Genomic DNA, 23512 nt, shown 5'->3' with positions numbered 1-23512 from the left:
TGAGCCCTTGTCTGATTTCTGTGGGGGAGACCATGATTTTTTTGAAGGGCTTTGACCCTGTTCCAGAGCTTCAGAAAAGGAAGACTTAAGTAGGCTCTTCGTTCATGAAGGACTCTGTGAATGAATGGCATATTGAGCAAGACTTCTGCAAATGCAGGGTCCCAAAACAATCGACACAATCAGTGTGACCATCTGTAATGGACATTTTCTGTGAACACTTGGGGCACCTTTTAAACTCCGAAACTTTGGACTCTTTAGGCTGCTTCGAGATTTTAGAGATTAGTATCTCTCTGTAATCTAAAAACACACACACACACACACACACACATATAGAAAGGAACAAGCCCTCTAATTTAAAATGGGCTAAATAGTGCTTTTAAAAAAAAAAAAAAAAAAACCGAGCTAAAAGGGCAAATAGTATGGATTCACACCAAACAATCACAGACTTTGTTGAAAAATATCACGCTTGTAAAAATACAATGCTAGCAATATTAAAAGAAAAGCCCTATAACTAAAATAGTCTAATAACATAACACACCACACAAGCCTAAACCACAGGCTGAAAATAAGCAAAACCTTATTAACTATCTAAAAATTTTACACTGCTCTATTACTAAACTACGAAAATGTATATACCTAAATGTATAAAGCACACTCTTTATCAATAAAAGGGACAGGGAAATTGAGGCCTAACACAATTGGCCAAATAGTAACAACAAACACTATTTTACTAAGGAAAAAAAGGCATTTAAAGACGCTTAAAGGAAGGAAACTACCAAACTACTCTAACGATGCAAGATATGTCAAAATCTAAATAGCATTTAAACTATAAATGAAGAAAAAAATGATTGAGCTAGAATCAGATGCTCGATCCATTTCAGCGGCAAATGAGATCTGGGGAATGCCCTGCAGCATCATGGGATAGGGAGTGAGCCACGAGCTAGCTGAAGACCTCGAGCTTTAGTAAATGGCCGAGTTGGAACCAAGGATCAGTTCCAAACCCATCAGTAAAGAATGAAGGCGAGATAGGACAACTTCACATCTATACTCTGACATTGACTGATCGATGTAAACTCATGGATACACTTTTTTTTTTAAACTTTAAGAGCCTCTCAGTCTGTACAATACTGGTTTCTCTTACATGACCTTACTGGTATAGAATTTGACTCAATATCTCAGATGGTTAATATGGTCATATCAATCAGCACTTCTTTTTAATAGCTGAAAATGTCTTCACACAGCTCATCAACCTTAGTGACCCTTAAGGCTCTGTTTTCATTTTTATATTTTCTTTAATTGTAATTAACTTAATGCATCTCAATTCTGGATACACGTGCGTTGTTCTGTGCAGTGGACATGGTTATTAGGGTCATATCATCACCCTCGCATAAAAAAAACACTCTAGAAATGTAGCACAACACAGCCCCTTAACCTGACTTAAAAAAATAAGTCTAAGCTGTTTGGCACAAGAACATTTACAATTCCTTGGTTCTCAAAAAAAAAAAAGAAGCTACAAATTCCAAGCAACTATTTTGTTCCATCTCTGTTAAGGGCTGCTTTAAAGGCTGTTTAACAGTTAAAATATCTAGGTTTCCAATTCAAATCAACTTACAGATGTTTTTAAACTTCATTATACATCTCATCAGCTTAAGTGCATCTTGGATACAAACCATAACCTGTACCACCTGTTAAACCATGTTTACATCTCATCAGGTTAAGGGCATCTTGGATACAAACCATACCCTGTACCACCTGTTAACAAACCATGTTTACGTCACTAGTGGAAAAGCTGTCATTATGCTAGTTCTAGATTAAGAGCTCCAGTTAATTCGCTACAGTTATCCACTGGTTGTAATTACGTTTCGGATTCTTCCAAACCAAATCTTTAAATTTAGTGATAATTCACTTTACCCAAAACATCAAGGCATCACTTTCTAATACTAAAAGGTAATACACTACTGATCACGGTTACAGGAAATTTAACTTCTGCCCAAAGTTCTCTACATTAGTGCCCCACTCTAGGCTCTTTCTTCAAAGAGAACACATTTACTCATTTCCATTCTTCTGTTATCAATCCTTGTGCCATCCTACAACCAATTAGACTATTCAAACAAAAGCATTTTCTTATTTGGAAGCTTAAAGTTTGCAGAATTCTTCTTACCATTAACTTCCTGCCATAATTTCACCAGTTTGAGTTTAACCTTATCTTGCATCTTTGTATACTCTTTTCTGCAACTGTTTGCCAAATTATTCCAACAGAATGCTATCTGGCACTATAAGGAAGCAGATTTTCAGCAGAAGGATGCAATCAACCATACAGGAAAACACAGCACTTATAAAAAGAGAAGAAGAGCAACACTAAACTCAAGAAACTCAGTTAAACGTGTCCATACTTTGACAGAAAAATGACAGTAAAAGCGTAGTTCAATTGTAAATTATCAGTATAGGGGGAAATTTCCAGCAAACAGACCTCATCAGATTTTTATATTAAGATAAGAATTACACAGGAAACTATACATGTGACTATATACAGATAGCCAAGTAAATTTGTAATGTATGGACAAACAACCTCCTACCCTGTTTGGGAAACGCTGTGTGATCTCAGGAGTGTAACCAGATTTTGATGACACCTTGCGTAGTGACACCACAACAAAAAGTTCGAAGAGCTGTTGTTCCTGTAGCTCAATTAGATCCTTTTCAAGAGTCTGATAACGAGGATTCCGTTTAAGGGTGGAGTGCACATATACAAACCGCTTTCTGCGACCTAAGGAATAACAAAAACATATTTAAATATGACAATCATACCATCCATCACAATGAATAAGTGTTGCAGTCAAATTTCAGGTTTACTGTTTCTCAGACAGCCTGCCTCAGATGTGTTAAGGCTAAAAAAAGCACACTCATTTTATAACTAATTTTTATTAAATGTATAAGCTCACTCTGAACAAAAAAAAAAAAAACTGGAAAAACATTTCTATGCTCACATCAAGTGGTTGAGCATACATTTGGAAAAAGAAATTCATGCAGCTAGACACATGCGTGTCACTACACACATGGACAAGATAGATGAAGGCAATAGATTACAGAAAGTAAGACCCAAAGTGTTAAGATTGGTAAAACAAATTATCACAGTAATTGGAACTATTACAAGACATTCATATAATATATAAGAAATAGATATGATACATTACCGTGCAACTACAGTAATAACAGATTGTCATTACAAAAACAGAGTAACAAAAAAAAGGAATGTAAGAAATAAAATGTCACCATGGAGGCATCAAATAGAGAAAACGACAAAGCAATTAAGACAAGAAGTATCACTGTTAGAAGAATATAGAAAAGGGAACAGATAATCAAAAATACTTAGAAATATAGACATGGTAAAACAAAACAGACCAGGATCCATCACATACTATTGCCAATAAACTAAAAATACCAGCATAAGCAGAAAAACTTAAAAGGTATGCAGATAAATATAAAGGACAAGTACAAAAGAAGCAATTAATTGATAATGCAAAAACAATTTTTTTTTTTTTTTAAAGAAATTGGAAACAAAGCAGAAGAAAGAGGAATGCCACATAAAAAAGTAGACCTACTTTTAGAGAAATATTTAAGACCTTGTTGAACATAAAAGATGTTAAATGGATAGAAGAATTAAAAGAAACAGTAAGAAGCTGTAATGTACAGGACTTAAATTCGGATGAACTAATGGACCGAGACATTAAAACAAAATTAAGAAAAGCTCCTACCTGGGAAACCCTTGGCCCACATGCAATACCTAACTTTTGGCTAAAAGTAATAACATATTTACACAAAGATTCAGCACAGAGTAAGAATTACTTATATGTGCATCCCAGACAGACACCAACCTGGTTAACAACAAGAACAAGGATACTCCTCAAGAGTGAACCTGTAAGCCGTCCTAATAACTAGAGACTAATAACTTGCCTTCCAACAATATATAAAGTACATACTGGAACTGATGCAGAGTTGATAGCCATTTAGAAAAAAATCAATTATGGTTAATAGAACAAGACAGTAACAAAAGAACACCATATGTCATCATATGTCTCATCCAGGAAAAAAAGAGGTCATTGTTCCCCTCTACTCGTCACTCATAAGACCCATTATAGAGTACAACGCCCCTTTTGGAATGTACCTCACAAGACATCTGCACAGCTGGAAAGGCCACAGAAGTACCTCACAAAGAGGATTACTGGCCTCAAACAAATGCCCTACACTGACCGCCCCAAAACTCTCCAGCTTTACTCTGTAGCATATCGCCTACTCCGAGGTGATCCCTGCCTAACATACAAAGCTATGTCAAACCCAGAGCTGTTGGACATGCTACACCTAAAGAAATCCCAATCCCTCCGAGCTACACGTCCTAGGGACCTAAACCTTGTCACCACAATAAACAGGACACTCTGGAGGGATAGATTCCTGTCCCAGGGACTTCCTATACTCTGGAACAAGCTACCCATCTATGTCAAGCAAAGTTCTTGATCTTGATGAGTGGTTGGGAAATAGGAAATACACCCTGGGGATCACTTCTGTGTCGGTGCTCGACAGTGGCACAGGAAAATAACTTTCTTGGGTGGCGTAAGCCATGGAACCTTGCTGGCTAGGCTTATGTAGGCCCTTGGGCAGATAGCCTAGTACCTACCTATGAACCTATGTAACGAAGGATCATTGTTTGCTAAATAAAGCCATAACACAGAATTTAAGTATGGCATGGATAGATTACAAAAAAGCATATGACATCAGACCATATTCATGGATAAAGGAATGGTTATAAATGTATAAGATTCATACTATATTGATCAATTACATTACAGTGACCAAGAAACAGTGGCAAACCACTTTGCAGTTTAACCATGACAAAGGGGAAATTACTATCCCAAGGATAAAAATTCAAAGGGAGATATTCCAGGGTGATTCCTTGTCACTGCTGCTGTTTTGTCTTGCCCTTAGCCCTTTAAGCTGTTTACTTAACAGATTAGAATATAGTTTTACTTTGGTTCCCAGAAACCAACCTTGGTTAAAGACTTCTCATTGACATTTTGCGGATGACTTAAAACTGTTCAGTTCATCAGATGAACAGTTAAAAGCACAGCTACAAATGGTAAAACCTTTTCAGATTATTTAAGAATGACTTTTGGCCATAAGAAATACGCAAAATACAAATCAGGAAACTGCAGCACCAAGAAAATATCAACCTGGGACAGGAATGTGATATAAAGGAACTTGAGCAGGAGGGAGTGTATATGTGTATGTATGTATGTATATATATATATATATATATATATATATATATATATATATATATATATATATATTAGGGAATAAGTAAAAGATCAGCAATAAAATGCAAACAGATGACAATAAAGCTCAGTAAAGAATACTTCAGAAGACTAAAGCTAATACTGAAAACTGTCTTAACATCTAGGGAATAAAGTTCAAGCTATAGATCAATTTGCTCTTCCTGTTCTAACTTACAGTTTTGGGGTCCTATCTCTCAATCTGGCCCTGAAAATTATTGGATTAACTGGACAAGAAAAATGCGTCATGCTTATCACATGACATATAAAATTAGTGCATACCAATATTATATATTCCTCAGTCTGAAGGAGGCATGGGCCTCCTCAAAAACGATTACATGTACAGATCTGCACTAGTGGGACTGCATAAGTATCTGCTGACCTCATCAGATTCAAACATAGTAAAAGTTTTAAAACATTAGAAGCCAACTAAGATGACATCTTTGCTTAGTTTAGCAAAATAATTTTGGTATCAAGTGGGAATGCAAATCAAACAAGAAGCAAATGAATATCAGACAAGTAAATGTGCCAAAAAATAAAATAAAAGAGATATAAGAAAAAGAATCAGATGAGAAGGAAAGAAAATTGGAAAATTCATAGTATATACACATACATACATATATATATATATATACATACACTTTTTTTTTTTTTTTTTTTTTTTTTTTTAAGTGTGCCAAGTACAGAGATTTCCTGAAACAACCTCATGTTTACCAAGATTTGATCAAGGAATGGTTAGGTTAAGGAGAGATGAACTGAAGCTAAGAAATAAAAATATATTTAAGGGTGAACCAGGACAATAGACTATGTACGGATTACCTTCAGAAGACCCAACGTTCATATAATCGAACCTTACCTTCAGAGAGACAAAAACAGCAAAAAAATTTTTTTTGCTGAAGCAACTTTTTTCAATGATAAGTGAACACTTGACCAACATTACACCGAAAAACACACTGCAGTATGTCAAACCCGCCAGGTGGGGGCTATGACCCCCACCCCAACTAAATATACCAACTCCAAGATCGCACTACAGTGTGGAAAAGAGCAAAGCTCACCATGTTGGTTTTGTCTCAGCAAAGTAAAGTTTGATTATATAGATATTCGGTCTTCTGAAGGAAATTCCTATATACACATTGGTTTACCAAGTTCACTGAAAAGATGGGAGTAACAGACACATGCAGGTTTTGTAAAACAGAATTGGAAACAGTCACAGATCTTGTTGCAGAGGGTGATACACTCATGACAGAGGACCTATATATTGAAAGGCACAATAATCTGGCAAGACTGTTGCATTGAGGATTGTGCAAACACTACAATATAGAAGTAGCTAAGAAGCAATGGAAATATGAACCACAAAGCATTACAGAGAATAACTAAGCTTTTATCACATGGGATTTCCCATTACTAACAGTTCAAAACTAGATGTAATAAAACTAGATATAGTTGTCATTCCACAAAATGTGCAGAAGTTATACCTGCTAAGGAACTATGGCAGGACTACTACTTCTGCTAAGGGTCATAAAAAGTACCAGCTCTGTAGACCTGTCAATGAGAACAGACATTTTCCAGCAGTTAACAAGACAAAAAAAATAGGGATACAACTTTAAGTTAAGTTGGCTCAACTTCAAAGCTTTAATCAAAGCAACAATGTAGGAAGACATCTATTTTGCTTCCTCAAACATAAACATCTCGAAAGATATTTTAGTTCATAGGTGACAACTAGGCCAACTACCCTTGTGGGCCATTTTAAGCAAAGCCAATTACCCCATGTGAGAATCAAATGTTGCACCTTGTGTCTGTAAGGTAAACACCTTAACCACTGTGTCCATGTGGTACATCTTTTTCTCTTTAATGTACCAGTATGTGAGCAACAGAACCAACCCTATGGATGGGGAACACAAGACGGACCTGCTGGTGTAGTTTTATAATCTCTTCCTTTAAAGAAGCAGTACTTCTTTAAAGTGAAGGAAATGAATTACCCGGGAAAATGGGAAGCGGTAGAGAACAGAGGTTAATTTGGTAGCCTTACAGCATGAGGATTCAATTCTGGCCAGTGCTCAAGGTATATGTGGTGGCTGCACATTTCAACATTGCCCATGTGGATTTCCTTAAGCTACTTCAGCTTCTTTGAACCTGCCTTCAGCAGCAGACCAGGCACTGGCAGGGGAGCTGTGAGGAGAGATACATGAGTGATAGGCAATGCCTGCTCATCTCTTAGGTGTAAGGGTGTGGTGTGCACATCCAAGGTGCTAGAACTCAGAGAGGAGACCAGAGGATACGTGCAGGTACTTTTTTCTTGTTTGTGCAGGGAGGTAGGGCGACTCTTTTTCTTTTTTAATATCTTTATTAAATAATCACCTTGTAATCAATGATGGATATACATTAATAAAAAAAGAAAAATAGTAGCATCATTTCCACTATTTTCATGCAGTATACATATTTTCTATTTAACAATTTTTAATTCCAACATTTTCTTTTCAATCATCTACATTCACACAAACATTACATGTGTCTCTCAATTCCTGCTTTTTCTTAAGCCTCACTCTTCCTGCATGAATGTAATTATGCATGCATTCTAACACAATTCCATTCTACATTATTTACTCCTTTCCTTTTCTAATGTTCCCAACTCCAGTTATTTGATGTCATTTAAAACATTCAATAGTTCAATTTCAGTTGATTTAGATTTTGATGTCCCTTTTGTGGTAGCCAAGTTTTTTTAGCAGTCAATAGTATATAGTTCAGTAATTCCTTGCTATATCAGGGCAATACAGATTCAATCGCTGTTCAAAAGAATCACTGCCTTAGTTACACTCATTTGCTCTCCCCTAACTTCTGAAAAGGTACTCTGCAGGAAATTCTTAATCTCACTCTACTCCCAAAAATGTTCCTAATTACTTCTTTCTTTCCCATCATACCTCCATCATTTGCAGTCTACCTGAAGAAAATTTATCTTAAGTCTGCTTAGAGAATAAATATACACATGCAAACATCCACAGAAAAATCCTAAACCTTTTGTACTTTGTTGCTTACCTGGGAGCCTTACAAATGTCTTCCCATAGTTCCTTTGTAAACTGTCCTTCCCAATCTTTTCTAAACTCCTCAGATTGATTACAATAATTGCATATTTTATATGCCCTACCAATAACCCCTTTATAACAACTTTTGCTCTAGACTTGGCTATAGAAAAAAAAAACTACTAGAGCTGCTCTTTTACTTAGCACTCCCCTAACCCTTTTACTTTGCCTATATTCTGCTATTCACCCCTAGGCAGGGGAAAGCAGTCTCTACCCTGCAGCCCAAACACCAGCTTAGCCTTATCCCACTCTATTACCTTTCCCTTACTAGTTATTTGCTCTCAACATCTTGTTTCTCTCACTAATTTCCAGCCCCATCTTGCCCTCTTTCTAAAACTCTACTATCAATCATTTGCGGGCCGGAGTTCCGCTGTGGCGACCCCTAACCGGGAAAAGCCAAAAGACACAAACAAACTTGCAATCATCCCTATTGTCAAAAATCTCCTTTCTCCATGCCAGTGTAAGCTTAGTTCTTAGAATTTTTTGTGTTACTTTATGAATACAATAACCTGTATGGTTGTTGCTGTTCTCCTTAAGGACCTTCACCCAAAATCCTATTCTCTCCTTATTTCTCAAACTCCACTCAAACCCAACCCACCCTGGTTTCATTGTCCCTTTTCACTTTTTCATATATAATTTTCTTTCTGTAATGTTAATACAAGTCTTAAATGTGTATCTCTAAAGTATCCTAAACCATCTTGTTCTACTGCAAGAATCAACTTATCAGACAACGTCTGCATTTTTTTTTTCTCACAAATAAATTTAACTCTAATCACCATCCACTACTTCTTTGGTTGTTAACAAAATGCCCGACCCATATATAAAGCTAAAGGGACTAAAATATTTTCACTGCTTGCATTTTACTGTCCATAGCTATAATCAAGATCTTCAAATTATCAGTTTTTGTATTATATTTTGCTCCATCTCTTCCCACATATCCACAGCTGCCCTTTTTAATACATACATCTAAATGTTTTACTTTATCATGTCCCAATATCTGTGTCATTCACTTCATGAAATTGGCTGTTGAGTGGTGGAATGAATGACTGGAATGTGGTAGATTCTTTCATCCATTGTAATTTGCTCTGAATATATAATGGGTTTTGGTTTTATAGTAGAAAAAGGAGACTGCATACATGCTTCCTTTGTGAGCGAATTTGTTTTAGATGTTTTGAGTGTTTCAACATACTGGCATTGATAATATCGGTTTTGATACCTGTGGATTTTTAAAACTAAACATATATACTCTGCCATACACATAGGTATTGCTTAACCAATTCATGTCTGGGCACATAGTACAGAGTTATAGCCTTGGTTTTATTGTAATTTATTCTGTGCCCCCAGAAGACCTGAAACTTTCAAAATGTTCCACAATTCCAAAATGTCCTTGCCTGGATTTACCTGAAGAGAACTCTTTTCTGTTGCTATACGCTTGAGTTTGAAAATTCCTTACTTTGCTTTACATTTCAAGCCACTAGCACAGAAAGACACAGCCTCTGCCTGTTTCCCCCTGTTCAAGCATAGCTCGTCAGAGAACAACCCTTCCAACCTTAATTTGTGCATCCAATGTCTCATTTATACTCCTTATTAACCTTGATTTTCTATCTGGGAATGAAAATGCTTTCATTACACTTTACTCAAAATCTCATGCTTTCTCTGCATTAAGACCCAACAATAGCACTATTTTCTTACTCTCTGCTTCCCTCTGGATCATCGCTATTCTGTTAACGTCAAATGTCTGCACCTCCTCCACAAAATAACACTGATTCCTATTTATCAACTTTGGCAACACCTTAGCCATTCTGTCAGTTAGTATAGATGTACACTTTATAATTATGTTTACAACTGAAATGGGGTCTATATGAAACTGGATATGAAGGATCTTTAGTTTTTTTTTTGGATAATACAGATACCAAAGCTTTCCTACAAAATGCTAGTGCGCCCCCCCCCCCCCAACACCACCTTCTTTTAGAATACTGTTAAAATAAATCCTTTCAGATCTATATCACTTTCTTCATTCCACCATCTAAACTTGCTTTGAAATGCAGTCTATTCTAGGAGACATCTAAATTCATTGATTATGCATCACCATTTTATCTCACCTATTAATGATTGAACCTCATATATCCTCCTCCAACACTGGCATAATTATGTCTTCCATAAATATTTATATTTGTGCCTTTTCCTGTCATAACATTTCTGGAATATCTGTCCTCCCTGCGGTTGGGTAGCGTTCGAAAGACATGTGTGCGTAAATGGGTGTGCCTTCGTTGAAGGTTGGGCGTCGAGCTGGCACCTCAGTGTTTCGTAAAAATCTACTGCCAATCATTTGCAGACCGGACGGAGTTCAGCTGTGGCGACCCCTTACTGGGAAAAAGCCGAAAGACAAACAACAACAACCTCTAATAGGATATCTGGTTATTTTTAGCAATATCTCACTTCCTATTGCTGAAGTCATTGTGCCAAAATTGTTTGTGATATGGACTTACCAAAAATACTTTCTTAACAGCAACCTTTCTAAACTTATATTATCCAAATTACTCCCTACTTCCCTTTAGCACATGGCATTTACTCTTCCTCTTGTTCTGTGAGATTTCCCTCCTGCATTACCTCAACTTTCGTCTATCCTGTAAATTTGTGTCTTTCGGCTTTTCCCGGTTAGGGGTTGCCACAGCGGAACTCCGGTCCGCTAATGATTGGCAGTTGATTTTTACGTACCGGCTTGCCAGACCTGACGCACAACCTTCAACGAAGGTATGCCCATTCATGCATGTCTCCACGCAGAAGACGCTCTAGCTGAGAATCAAACCGGACAGCGTCTTACTGTGAGGCGACAACGCTACCGCAGCACCACCACCACGGGTCTCGTCAATCCTGTAAATAACCTACATTATTCTTTCCCTTAACTTTTTTTTAAATTTCTACACTATACTTAAACTCACTAAACAAATCCAAAATATAAAAAGGGGGCACCTATGCCATTATTATTGGAGGAATTGGAACTAAGTTGGCAAATTAAACTCAATGCGTGCACATTCCCTGGTCATAATGAGTCATGTTCGATTACCAGTGTGTTGAAACTGCAAAGTTTGAAAAGGTGAAAGTTAGTTGCTAGTGGGTCAGTCTTTCTGTTTTTTTTTTTGGTAGGTTTGGTCTTTGTCATCTAATTTTTGATCATGAGTTTTTAAGTCTATATGGGTGATTATTTGACTTCTACTTTAAGTCACATGTAAGATAGTGCACATGTTAGGTGCCTGTGCTTCATCTGTATTTTGTATTATTAAGATGCCATTCTTGCTTACTGTTTTTACTTACTATAATGTTTAAGGTTTTTAGTGATTACCTTTTAGCAAACTGCCAAGCCTAAAGGTTTCCTGCCAGCTTGGTTATCATTATTTTGAAGAGCGTGCAATGTTTATATTTCTCCCTATGAGCTACCCGAGTTTACTTAAACGAAAATGGGTAGTCATTTTGAATAATGTTTTAAATGGTTTTACTTGCTTCGTTAATTAATTATTGTATTTGATTGGTTAAGCGTAATTGCTTGTACTTATTTAAAGTGACTATTTGTTGAGTTTTTTGTCTGAAGAAGTCTATACAACGTACAGACGAAAAGCGCTTAATTAAATTGTTTCTTTTTACCGGTGGATTCTAGTGCCTGATTTCACTTGCCATAGCAACCTACTATTGGCTATACTTAAACTCCATTTTAATTTTATCCTCTCAGTAACTAGCCCTTCCGAAGACATTTCGATCTTCTCTAACTACTGAATCATTTCCATTAACCACTCCTTAAATTCCTCTCTTTTTCACAAGCAGGAAAGCACCTATGTCTCATTTTTATTTCACTATCCTGCATCTTTATCTTATTTTGTAGCAGTGCATGATCTGAGCAGTTAATGGATGTATCTCAAAACTTTCAATTAAATACGCATGCTAACGTGAAATTTAATCTTGATCCTGTGTAGCCCAATTATTGTACCTTGGGGAATAACATGTAAATTCACTTAGAGTTCCTGCTACTGAATTTGTCTTTTATACCAAATATTCTCATACATTTCTTCAGTAATTTATCCTCTTTTATTATATTTTCCTTTCTAGGTCCTCCTGATACATACTCATTATTGCAAGTCAGGTTCCAGTCCCCATCCATTAAGTGATATTAATTCTCTGCCAAAACCTTATTTCTCCCAACATTCTCTCAAGTTCCAAGTGGAATATAAATGCAGACCAGTGTAATCCTATTCCTCTCCAGTAATGTCTTACCATCTCAAATCTATCACCAACGGAGCTCCTTTTATCAGTATTATTACTTCTCTTTTATTTTGTCTCTGATATTGTATTTAATATTTACCCTGAAATATTTGCTTTGACAAACTGACATGCTCAGTTCTATCAAAGATTGTTATTTGCACACCATTATTAATATAATTCAAAAGACCTGTTTTTTTTTTTTTTTGGCTACCTGTGAAAGGCCTTTTACATTCTGTTAATATTAAGATAGTAAGCCATAACAAAACACTTGTTATTCCCACCTATAAGGCAGTTCTTCTGAATGTACAGTTCCAAGTTTTAGCTTAAGTACTCACACTAACGCTTGCCAGGCTGATCTCTTATGTAGTTGTCTCTTCTCATCTCCATCTGAGCCCATGTCACTTTTTCAAAACATTTTTCTTCATTTAAAACAAACAACCAGAAAACAAAACAGATTTTCATAACACTCATCTCCTTTTTGTGTAAATTTTCTAATAATGAAGCATACCTCTTCAAACAGGAGCAGATGTCTCAAAATCAGTGGCTGCATCCAGAGGCATTACCTATTCAAAAATTAAGGTTATCCATGTAAAAGCGCATGTCAGAGCCTGTGCTCCCACTTACACTATCTGCTGTCTGATATTTTCTTACCTCTATTTCTTTCCCAGATATGAAAAATAACTTGCATGCTTTCAATAAACATTAACCTTTACAAACACCTTGTCTCGAAAGCGCAAAAAATAAATAGTAAAAACAGGAAATCGCTGCTAAGTTACTCCAGGAGACTGTGAACCATAGAATCATAGGAAAAAACAAACACCAATGTTCATAAATTATTTACTGATACGACATGGGCGTGTATACAAGATCAGTGGTTTGGATAGAGTTGACACAGCCACAACGTCAATGAAACCAAGAGCCACTTCAGTAAGGCCTAAGGTGCACACAACAAAGCACAGGGGTGACTCAGCAAAACCCATAACAAACCTCATAGTCACCTGTCATAATTGGGGTGGTAATCATGAACCCAAACGGGAAAGGTGCTTAGCTTTTGGTCAGCAGTGTCATTCTTGCAATAAGTGGAATCATTTCAAAAGATTTTGTAAATCAAATAAGGCACATTTTTTTATTAAAAGAGGACATTCCAAGAAGCAAGTTGATCAATCAAGATTAATTAGAAAGTTGTGACCCTACTTTTATGTTGATGGTGTGTCTGTGCTTGGTAAGTCAATGCAGTAGATTTGTGGGCAAAGAACAAAATCTTTTGTACTGTTTGGATTAATGGGAGTCCCGTAGAGCTCAAAGTAGATACTGGCTCAAAGTACAATGTTACATTAGCAGAAACATTTGTTAGAGTAAAAGCTACAGAGTAAAGTGCGCAAAGCTTGTTATTGGTGGTGAAGAGATTTAGATCGAAAGCTCAGTACTGCTTTTATGTTACTCTGCTGGGAACAGCTAAGACTTGCAGTTTTACATAGTCAAGAGTCACATGTAGTCATTATTAGGGCTCAGAGACGGTTTGAAATTGGGACTGCTTTCATTTAATACAGAAGTCCACCATGTAAGCCTGAATGACAACAGCTCAAATTTCGCCCAAACTATTTTTTCTGAGTATGCAGATATTTTTGCAGACAAACTAAGCAAACTACCAGTTGCGCACTCCATGAAGTTAGACCCAGAGGTCAGCCCAGTTATCAGACCAGCATAGAAAGTTTCAGCAGTTATGCAGAACAGAGTCAGAGATGAGCTAGACAAAATGGAGTAGCTAGGAGTAATTTGTCCAGTAGAAGAACCACTGAATGGGTATCTTCCATGGTATCTTCTGAGCTTTACTTATGAGCTAATATCAGAATATGTATTGATCCAAGAGATCTGAACAAAGCATTAAAAAGGCCTCATCGTCCAATACACACAGTCATAGAAGTTGCCGCCCTCATGCCAAACACAACTGTTTTTCTGTCTTAGATGCAGAGTTCATTTTAGCAAATTTTGCTTGACCAAAAATCTTCATTGTTAACCACATTCGGTATGCCATTTGGATGATACAGACTTCTGAGAATGCCATTTGGAATAAATTCTGCCAGTCTTTCAGCGTGCAATTTATTTATTTATTTAATTTATTTTTACATTTGATTACCGGGAAAGTCTGACTGGATGGAATGCCCTTTTTCAGCAGAGGCCCGGGAAGAAAAGTTCCACATAAAACAAAGAAAGAAAAGATGTTTAAAGTAAAGATACAAGAGATGGAAGATTACAAATAAAAAAACAGCTTACATAGAGTAGAATTTTTCATAGTTTAGATACCCACAAAATGTGTACAAATAAAGGTATAACTGAGATAAAAAATAAATAAGTAGCATACAAGGAGTGTGAAATAATGTTGGGTTATAGTTAATATAGAAAAAATCCACAGTTAAAACAAAAAACAGGTGAAGGTGTTAAGAAAAAAAAGAGTTTGTAGGATTTTCAGTCTGGGGCAGAGCCATTTAGTGGCAAGGTGGATTTTTAGTGTTTGTTTAAATTTAGTTAACATAGTGCTAAATGTGATGTTACTAGGTAGAGAGTTCCAAATCTTAGCAATATAATGAGAGTAGGTGGACTCTCCAGCACGATTGTGCACTGTTGCGATTTGTATGAGGGGCTTGTTGTTTGACCGCAGCATTCTGCCACAGGAATAGGGCTCTATCAAGTCATGTAATGATGGAGTTTTTGCAGAATGATAGAAGATTTTGTAAACCATGTTAAGCTAAGACAAGTGAAGGAGATGAGGAAGTTCTAACCAGTGTAGTTTCCTTAGGGCAGAGGAATGATGTGATCTCACTGTAGAGTTTGCTGCATATCTAGCTATTTTATTGTAGCAGGCTTCGAGTTTTACCAACTCAGTTTTCCTGAGGTTAATAAATACAGATGATGCATATAAAAGAGTTGAGGTCAAATGAGCTTGGGCAATAGCTATTTTTGTGTTATTTGTGAGATATTGCCTGTTCCTATATAGTGTACCTAGTTTTTTGAGTACTTTCTTGATTGAGAGATATGGATGTCAAATGTCATATTAGTGTCAGTTTCAACCCCTAGTAGTTTGGTATGTAGGGAGGGAGTGATAGGAGTGGTATTTCTGAATACTATCTGAAAAACTTCTGTGTTTATAGTAGCTTTGTTAGGATGGAATAGCGTGAGCTTTGTCCTGTTGGGGTTTAATAATAAGCAGGAATTTGTTAGCCAGGACTCTATTTTGAGGAAAGATGATTGACTGAGTACCTGCAGTTCAGGAAGGGTACTGGCAAGCACACAATACTGTAGTCATCATCATATTGAATAATTGTGACAGAGGAGGCCACAGTACAGAGCTTGTTAGAAAATATGAAGAAAAGCAGGTGGCCAAGAATAGATCCCTTGGGGGACTCCTAGGGTAACTGATAGCAAAAGAGATGGACTTTGTTGCCAACATACTGCTTGCTGTCTTCCAGTTAAGTAGCTCTGAAACCATGTAAGTGTAGAGTGTGATAAAGCTACATCAGAGAGCACATGTAGAAGTTTGTTGTGATTCACCATATCAAAAGCTTTAGATAAGTCTAAAAAAGTGGAGGATACATACTTGCCATTATTTCTATGGTTGTTAACCATGTTTGTAAATGACAAAAGTGCAGTGGAGCAAATTTTTTCGGGCTATCCATGTGCTATTATAGTGGATGATATTCTAGTAGGAGGGAATAAGGTCCCTGCATCCAGGGACTCCAAAGCCGGAGGTTGGATCATAGCAGGAGTCATGACTGGAAGAGAAGTGCTGAAACTTGTGGGTCTGACAGGGGGTGGAGCCAGGAGAACCTCAAACTAAATTTGGGTCCTGAAGAACATGTCATCCTCTTCAAATTTGCTTCTGTGAGGCTTCTGGTAGACTGGCCTGACCTAATGGATGAAGTAGCTGAAGGAAGCCTGGAGGAGCAATGCATTACCCTTTCTTGGAAGTGAGTGTGAAGTCTTGGGAATGCCAGCTCCAGTGAGAATTCTAATTCCATACTAGGAAGTATCCAATGACTATCGGATCCAAAAGAAATGTTGGATCCAATGAGCTAGGCATCTTGGAAGCTGGAGACAAAGATGCAATGGAAGATACAGAGCACTCAGGAGAGCACTTCTTTACTTCCTTGACGTTCTCTCTGGACTTTTTGCTGTTCTCTTCCTCCTGAGGTCTGCTCGAAGATACTTTGGCAGAAGGGGAAGCTACAGATATTGAAGATGATGATGGCAGAAGTAGGGATGAGTCTCCCACAGAAGCTGGGAAAAGTCCTTCTGATACTAATTTATTACAGCTCTCCATAACAGCCCTTTGGCCAAAGGCAGTGCAGATGGAACAGTCCTCATCAACATGCCCAGCACCCAGGCAATAGACACACTTGTCATGTGCAACTGAGAATTTGGTATTTTGTGGACACAGGCCACACATTTTTTGAAGCTGGTGGGTTTCTCAGCCATGCTGTGATGAAAAGAACAAGAAAATACAACAAAAGTTCCAACAATAAGAAACTACACAATATTACAAACTATTTAAGGAGATAGTTATCAGATTTAACTCCCAACCTGACTAAAACCAAGTAGAAGAGAAGAGTGCCAGTGGTGCAAGGAATAACAGATTTTTCTTTCTATAATGACAGGGTAAGGAGAGGTAAAAAAAATCCTAAAAAAAAGGTGACACGGAAATAGCAAAACTAGGGGAACTACTCTAGAAAAATAACATTTTGACTTATTTTATTTAATTTATTTTACATTTGTTTACCGGGAAAGTTCCACTGGGCAAAAATTTCCCGTTTTCAGCAAAAGCCCAGGGAGAAAAGCTTCACATAGTACATCACAATACAAAAAATATTCAAAACAGTCAATACAAAAATACTCAACATAGCTCTTACAAAATACATAAACATAACACACTGAAAGTATGATACAGGTGGTTAACGTGACATAGTAATACACACTGAAGTGTCATGCATTATGCAACTGTAGAACTTTATCATGGAACACACCATTTACAGCTAGTTATGTGAAAAGACTAGGTATTTATTAAGTTAGTTAGTCTGGGTCTTGACAGTTGCATATCAGGAACTGGCTAGGTAGGACTTTAATTGACTTTTTTTAAGTTAGCTTTGTTATTTTGCATTCTGGTTTCAGGGGGGGGGGTTTATTTATTTATTTTATTAATTTTATTTTATTTTACATTTGTTGACCGGGTTAGTCCGACTGGATAATATCCATTTTCAGCGGAGACCCAGGGAGAAAAGCTCCACATTAAACATAAATTTACATACATATAAATTTGGAAATACAATAACATTTTCAATCAAGGTCAAGCAGAGAACACCTCCATAAAAACATAGGTATACATACAGAATAATCACAAGAGAAGATATGTGAGAATCAATACAGTTGAAATATTTAGTGATATAGAGGTAACGATTATATTCCACAGTAATACCCTAGGCCTTTTTGGGGCAGGCAGACCAAGAGGAGTCTGAATCCTGCGAAAGAGCAGAAATGAAGGATTTGGTGGAACTGAGCAGCTCCAATTGTGAATAGCTTGCACTAAGAGAAGAGAGAGAAGCCCTTAGTCAGGAGACTGTAGGGCGTAGGGGACTTTTAGGATTAGTCTGGATTAGCACATGGGCATAGCCAATGTGACTTAAAAAACTCTTTAAGATTGTTTTTGAATTGGCTAAGCGAGGTAATAAGTCTTAGGTTATTAGGAAGGGCATTCCAGATCTTTCCTATGGAATTGGCATAAAGAGCATCGCCACCAGAGTTATTAGATCTAGTAGTTTGTACCAGAACGCTATTTGCAGATCGCAGGCAGGTAAGATTAGAGTAGGGAGTCCGAATTTTACTCAGTGAGGGGGTTTTGTCTGGTGTCTTAATTATTTTAAATGCTTCAGTGAGTTGGTGAAGTTTGAGAAGATTGGGGAGTTCTAACCAGTCAAGTTTCCTTAGGTTAAGGCAGTGGTGAGTGCGATAAGATTCACCTGTTACAAATTTAGCAATGTGATTATAGGCAACAGAGAGTTTGTTAACCTCACTTTTATTGAGGAATGAAAGTATAGGAGAGGCATATAATAGAGTGGAGAGGAGATGCGTACGAGCAATGGTTAGTTTGGTGTTAGGGGTTAGATAGCTCTTAATTCTGTACATGGAACCTAGTTTCTTATTTACTGTCTTTATGGTTTGACTAATATGCATGTCAAATTTAAGCTTGTGGTCAATAGTGACACCAAGTAGTTTGGTGTTAGTGACAGACTCAATGATGGTACCATTAATGGATTGAACGTAAAAGGCCATATTGTTAGAATGTGGAGGGTGTTGCTCTAACGGGGCAGCTAAGGTGGGGAAGAATATTAGTAGCTTAGTTTTAGCTGGGTTTAAGATTAGTTTCCATTCGGAGAGCCATTTTTCTACCGTAGAAAAGCAGCGTTGGGTGGCTGTTTGGAGATCATGGAGAGAAGCATCAGAGCAGATCAGGGTAGAGTCATCTGCATATTGGATGCAGGTGGCCTTGGGGATGACTGAGTGGAGATCATTTATGAATACGGAGAAAAGAAGGGGGCCAAGTATGGAGCCCTGGGGAACTCCTATGGTGTTGGGTAGCAGTTGAGATAGCTTGTTTTGCCACTGGACAGCTTGTTGTCTACCAGAAAGGTAAGCCTTGAACCATCTAAGGGCTGGGTTATCGAGGTGTAGGGATTCAAGGGTGTGGAGCAATAGCTGGTGATTGACCATGTCGAAGGCTTTTGACAAATCAAGAAAGAGAGCAGAGGAGATTTTTTTATTGTTACGGTTACCATTGACTGAGTCAACAAAGGAAAGGAGGGCAGTAGTTGTACTATGATTGGGTCGAAAGCCATGTTGCGCTTTGGACAAAAGATTGTTTAGGGTGAGATGGTGTAAGAGTTGCTTGTGGACACATCTTTCCATGATTTTAGCTAATGGAGACAATATTGCTATAGGTCTATAGTTGGATGTTTCCGTGGAGGAGCCACCTTTATGAAGTGGAATGACGTATGATATTTTCCAAATGGAGGGGATGGTGGCCTCAGTTATAGTTCGGTTTATCAAGATTGAGATGGGATGGGCTATGACGTCTGATGCTATTTGCAGGTATTCCGCTGGGAGACGATCAGCCGATAGGGTGGTTGGTTTCAGTTTCTTCAATAAGGTTCCAATGTAGGATGTAGATATTGGTTGTAAGTTAAAGGAGGGTAAAGATTTGCTCGTAGCAATAGATGATGATGAGGAGGAAGAGGTTAGCTGACTGGCTAGGGACTGGATGGTCTCGGTGAAGAAGGAGTTAAAGGTATTGGCAACATCTTCAGGGTTTTTACCAATAAGTTTCTCAGGGGTAGGGGTAGTTGATTTCCCAGTGTGGAGGAGACTATTGAAACCTGCCCAGAACTTCTTAGGATTGTTCTGGTGTTTATCTTGGAGGTGACAGAAGTAGTTCTTTTTATCCCGGGTGGTGTCTGTTTTCGTTGCGTTTCTGAGCTGCTGAAATTTAATGCAATCTAGAGGTCCTTTAGTAGCTCGCCATTTGTCCCAGGCCTGATCTCTAAGTTTGATTTTTGATTTGGTTTCTCTAGACAGCCAAGGTGCTATCCGTACTTTAGGTCTGATTAGTCGGTTAGGTGCATGAGTGTCCAGTATTTTTAGGAATGTTTCATTAAAGTATGTCACACTCTCATCTAGGGGTAGAGTTTTTAGTATGGACCAGTTACAGGATTTAAGTTCTGCTAGGAATTGTGCAGGGACAAATTTCTTCTTGTTTCTAACAAGTCTATATATGGGAAGGTCTGTACAGGTAAGTTTATGTTTAATTATGAAAGTGATGAGGTGGTCGCTGAGGTCATTGGGGAGGGTCCCAGTATTATAGTTTTGAGTGTCTTTATTGGTAAGAATCCAGTCAATGGTGCTCTCTTTTTGTTGAGCATTTCCAACTCTAGTTGGAGAGATGATATTTTGGGAGAAACCATGTAGGTTAATGGGCAGAGGATTCGTCTGAGCAGAGCATTGGGACCAGTCAATGTTAAAGTCCCCTAGTACAATGGTTTCTTGAGGGTAATTCATGGCTAACCAACTTAGGGTTAGCTCTAAGGTTTCTAAGTTCTTCCCAGGTGGAATGTAAACTATAATAAGATTGATACTTTTTTGGATGTTTAGACATATCTTTAGGGCTATTAATTCAATATTAGAGACCTTGGGAGGTTGTGAAGGATTCATAATGATGTTCAGTGTGCTCCTAAACATTACAGCTATTCCACCACCCCTTTTTTTATCCGATCGACCCTTAAAATATTATACTCTGGTGGGAGAATCTCTTCATCCCTTGTGGTTGGTTTGAGCCACGTTTCAGTTATGTCAGGGAGATGTGTGGCTAACAAGGCATGTAAATTATGAACTTTGTTATTTATGCTCCTGAGATTTAGATGGAAGATGAGGAGGGAGCTAGAAGATCTTTGGGCTGAATGTGGGAAGACAGAGGCTGAGTCAAGATTAGTGGTAGGGCCTGGGTTGGGGTGAATGTCACCATCTATAGTAAGGCATTTTTTCATATGGTCTAAGAGTTTTAGGAGTTTGCATAATATCTTTAGACCATGTTTCGTTATGGTTACTTTGGGGTAGCGTTGGGTGAGATATAAGCTTTTAGACCCTAGAATTGTAGTGGGGTAATGAAAAGGGGAGTTCAAATTAGGGGGAGGATTTATGTGACTACAAGTGTGACCCTTGGGGAGGAGAATCCCTAGCAGTGTTTGGTTTTCATACCTTGATAATAAGTAAGGGATAAGTAAGAATAGAGCTATAAGTGGGATGAGGGAATTTATAACTTTACCCATCCTATAGAGAAAAGTATAACAGAAGAGGTGGGAGGATTTAGGGGAGCCTGCTAAGTATTGGTAAATAGCTGGGAATATGGGAGGAGACAACTAATCTTCCGAGACAGCTGGGATTGGTTCAGGACTAAGTGGGATGGGTTACTGACCTGAAAAATGTGGAGATAGCGGGGGCGGGTGGGATATGGGGGCAGGGTGGGGAACGGAGCGAGCCCGAGCGCAGCGAGGGCGAAGCAGAGTGGGAATACACCAACCAGGAGTTTTCCGGGTCCTAAAGACCAGCAAAAATGTGAGTATAGAAGACAACTTTTGTAGAATACAAAACTAATTCTTTAGGTTAAATCCTGATTTTAAGCAAAAAGGTGGCAATTCAGGTGAAATTTAGGCTTCTCACTAGTTATAGTTAAAGTTGTAGAGGGACTAGAGTTTTAGTCTTTGTGTAGGGCTGCTTAGTCTTGGACTGCCAGCCTTGATTAAGGTACTGTTCTGTTACCTGCCCGAGGGAAGCTGTCCTGTGGTAAAAATACAACGAGGGTATTGTTTTTACCCTATTTCCTTGGGGAATATTTTATTTTGATTTTAAAGAGCAGGAACAAGGCTATGCGTTCGCACCGTAGTGGGAGACCTTCCAGAATCAACGCCTGGTCCCTGGGAGCCACGCGGTAGCTGTTTAGGGGGGGGCAACCTAAGATGAGATAAAAGGAAGAGACAAGATTTAGTGTAACAGTGCGTAACAAAACCTAAAAAAAGAAAAAAACAACAATCACATTCTATCAGTTTTAGAGGTATTCTACTAATAACATTATCAGCAGGGGAGAGCATTAGCAGATAGGCACAACTCAAGCTACATTATACATACGGCCTCAGAATACTGACATAAAGATACTCAGATATACCAGAAATAGCAGGCACCAGCCAGTCCACTTGATAGAGCGTTAACTTAACTTAGCAGCTGGTTAAGTGGATTAGCTTTGGGTTACTTAACCGTAATTACAGAAAATAAAGCATATATGAAGTTATTCAGACCTCAAACACAATGCCTTTAGACATGTTTTAACCACATGTAGTCAGTCTAAACATGTGCTAATCATACAGACAGTTGCAGTAGTAGGGAGTTAAAAGGTTTTACAATATCTTCTAAGCCACATTTAGCAGAAAAAAATACAGTGCTGATAAAAAGAAAAATCAGTGAAATACAAGATACCCTGGTTTCTACATTAAAATAAGTGTGCTAGTACTTCTTAAATATGTAGCGACAGCACGCTACTAACTAGGTTCAACAGGCCTTATAGGAGAGAACAGTCCTGGCAATATATAGTGTAATCAGCTATGAAACGTGTATTCCAATGCCAATGTGCTACAGTAATCCATGAGACCAACATATAATTATTAAAACAAACAAGCTACAATTGCGCTGCAGTGAAGCAATAGCTTTTACTAGGTCCCTGATATGCTTCCTTTCGCGTTTAGTAATAACGCTCACAAATACTTGATAACCCTGCAGATAATTCTACCATAAGGTGAAATACAGTCCAGAATACGCAGAAATCCTCATTGATAACGTACCTAGAGGCAGGAACAGGCGACCTTGCAGTAGAAACACAACAGTACCCTTATTCATTTTTTTTTTTTTTTTTTTTAAAAATGGCGGAAAGTGGTGAGGTTTATAAAAACTCACTGACGTCAGATACACCAACCAGGAGTTTTCCGGGTCCTAAAGACCAGCAAAAATGTGAGTATAGCAGACAACTTTTGTAGAATACAAAACTAATTCTTTAGGTTAAATCCTGATTTTAAGCAAAAAGATTCCAGATTTTGGCAACTGCACTTGAGTAAAGGGAGTCACCTGACATAAATTTGCTTTTAGACAATTCTATAACCGCTTTGTTTGTGGATCGTAGTCAACGGTTGTCGGCTCACTTATCTGAGTTGCCTGAGCAGTGGACCACGTTTTACTCTGTGTGTTAAATGAAATACAAGGTAATGTTAGGGA

The 23512-nt window shown here is 37.8% G+C and overlaps 1 protein-coding gene across 1 annotated transcript in view; it reads right to left on the bottom strand.

The window, feature by feature from the left end:
* Nucleotides 1-23512, bottom strand: part of DENND2C (DENN domain containing 2C) — a 1562444-nt gene that overhangs the window by 602258 nt on the left and 936674 nt on the right. Inside the window, exon 6 of the mRNA XM_044076720.1 lies at nt 2577-2764. Coding sequence (XP_043932655.1) covers nt 2577-2764 — 188 coding nt within the window. The remainder of the gene's footprint in view (nt 1-2576; nt 2765-23512) is intronic.

Source organism: Protopterus annectens, chromosome 7.part0, assembly GCF_019279795.1.
Source record: "Protopterus annectens isolate FY-2018-M chromosome 7.part0, PAN1.0, whole genome shotgun sequence".
Lineage (NCBI taxonomy): Eukaryota > Metazoa > Chordata > Ceratodontiformes > Protopteridae > Protopterus > Protopterus annectens.
The sequence above is the reverse complement of the archived record's forward strand: the minus strand, read 5'-3'. Positions and strand labels throughout refer to the sequence as shown.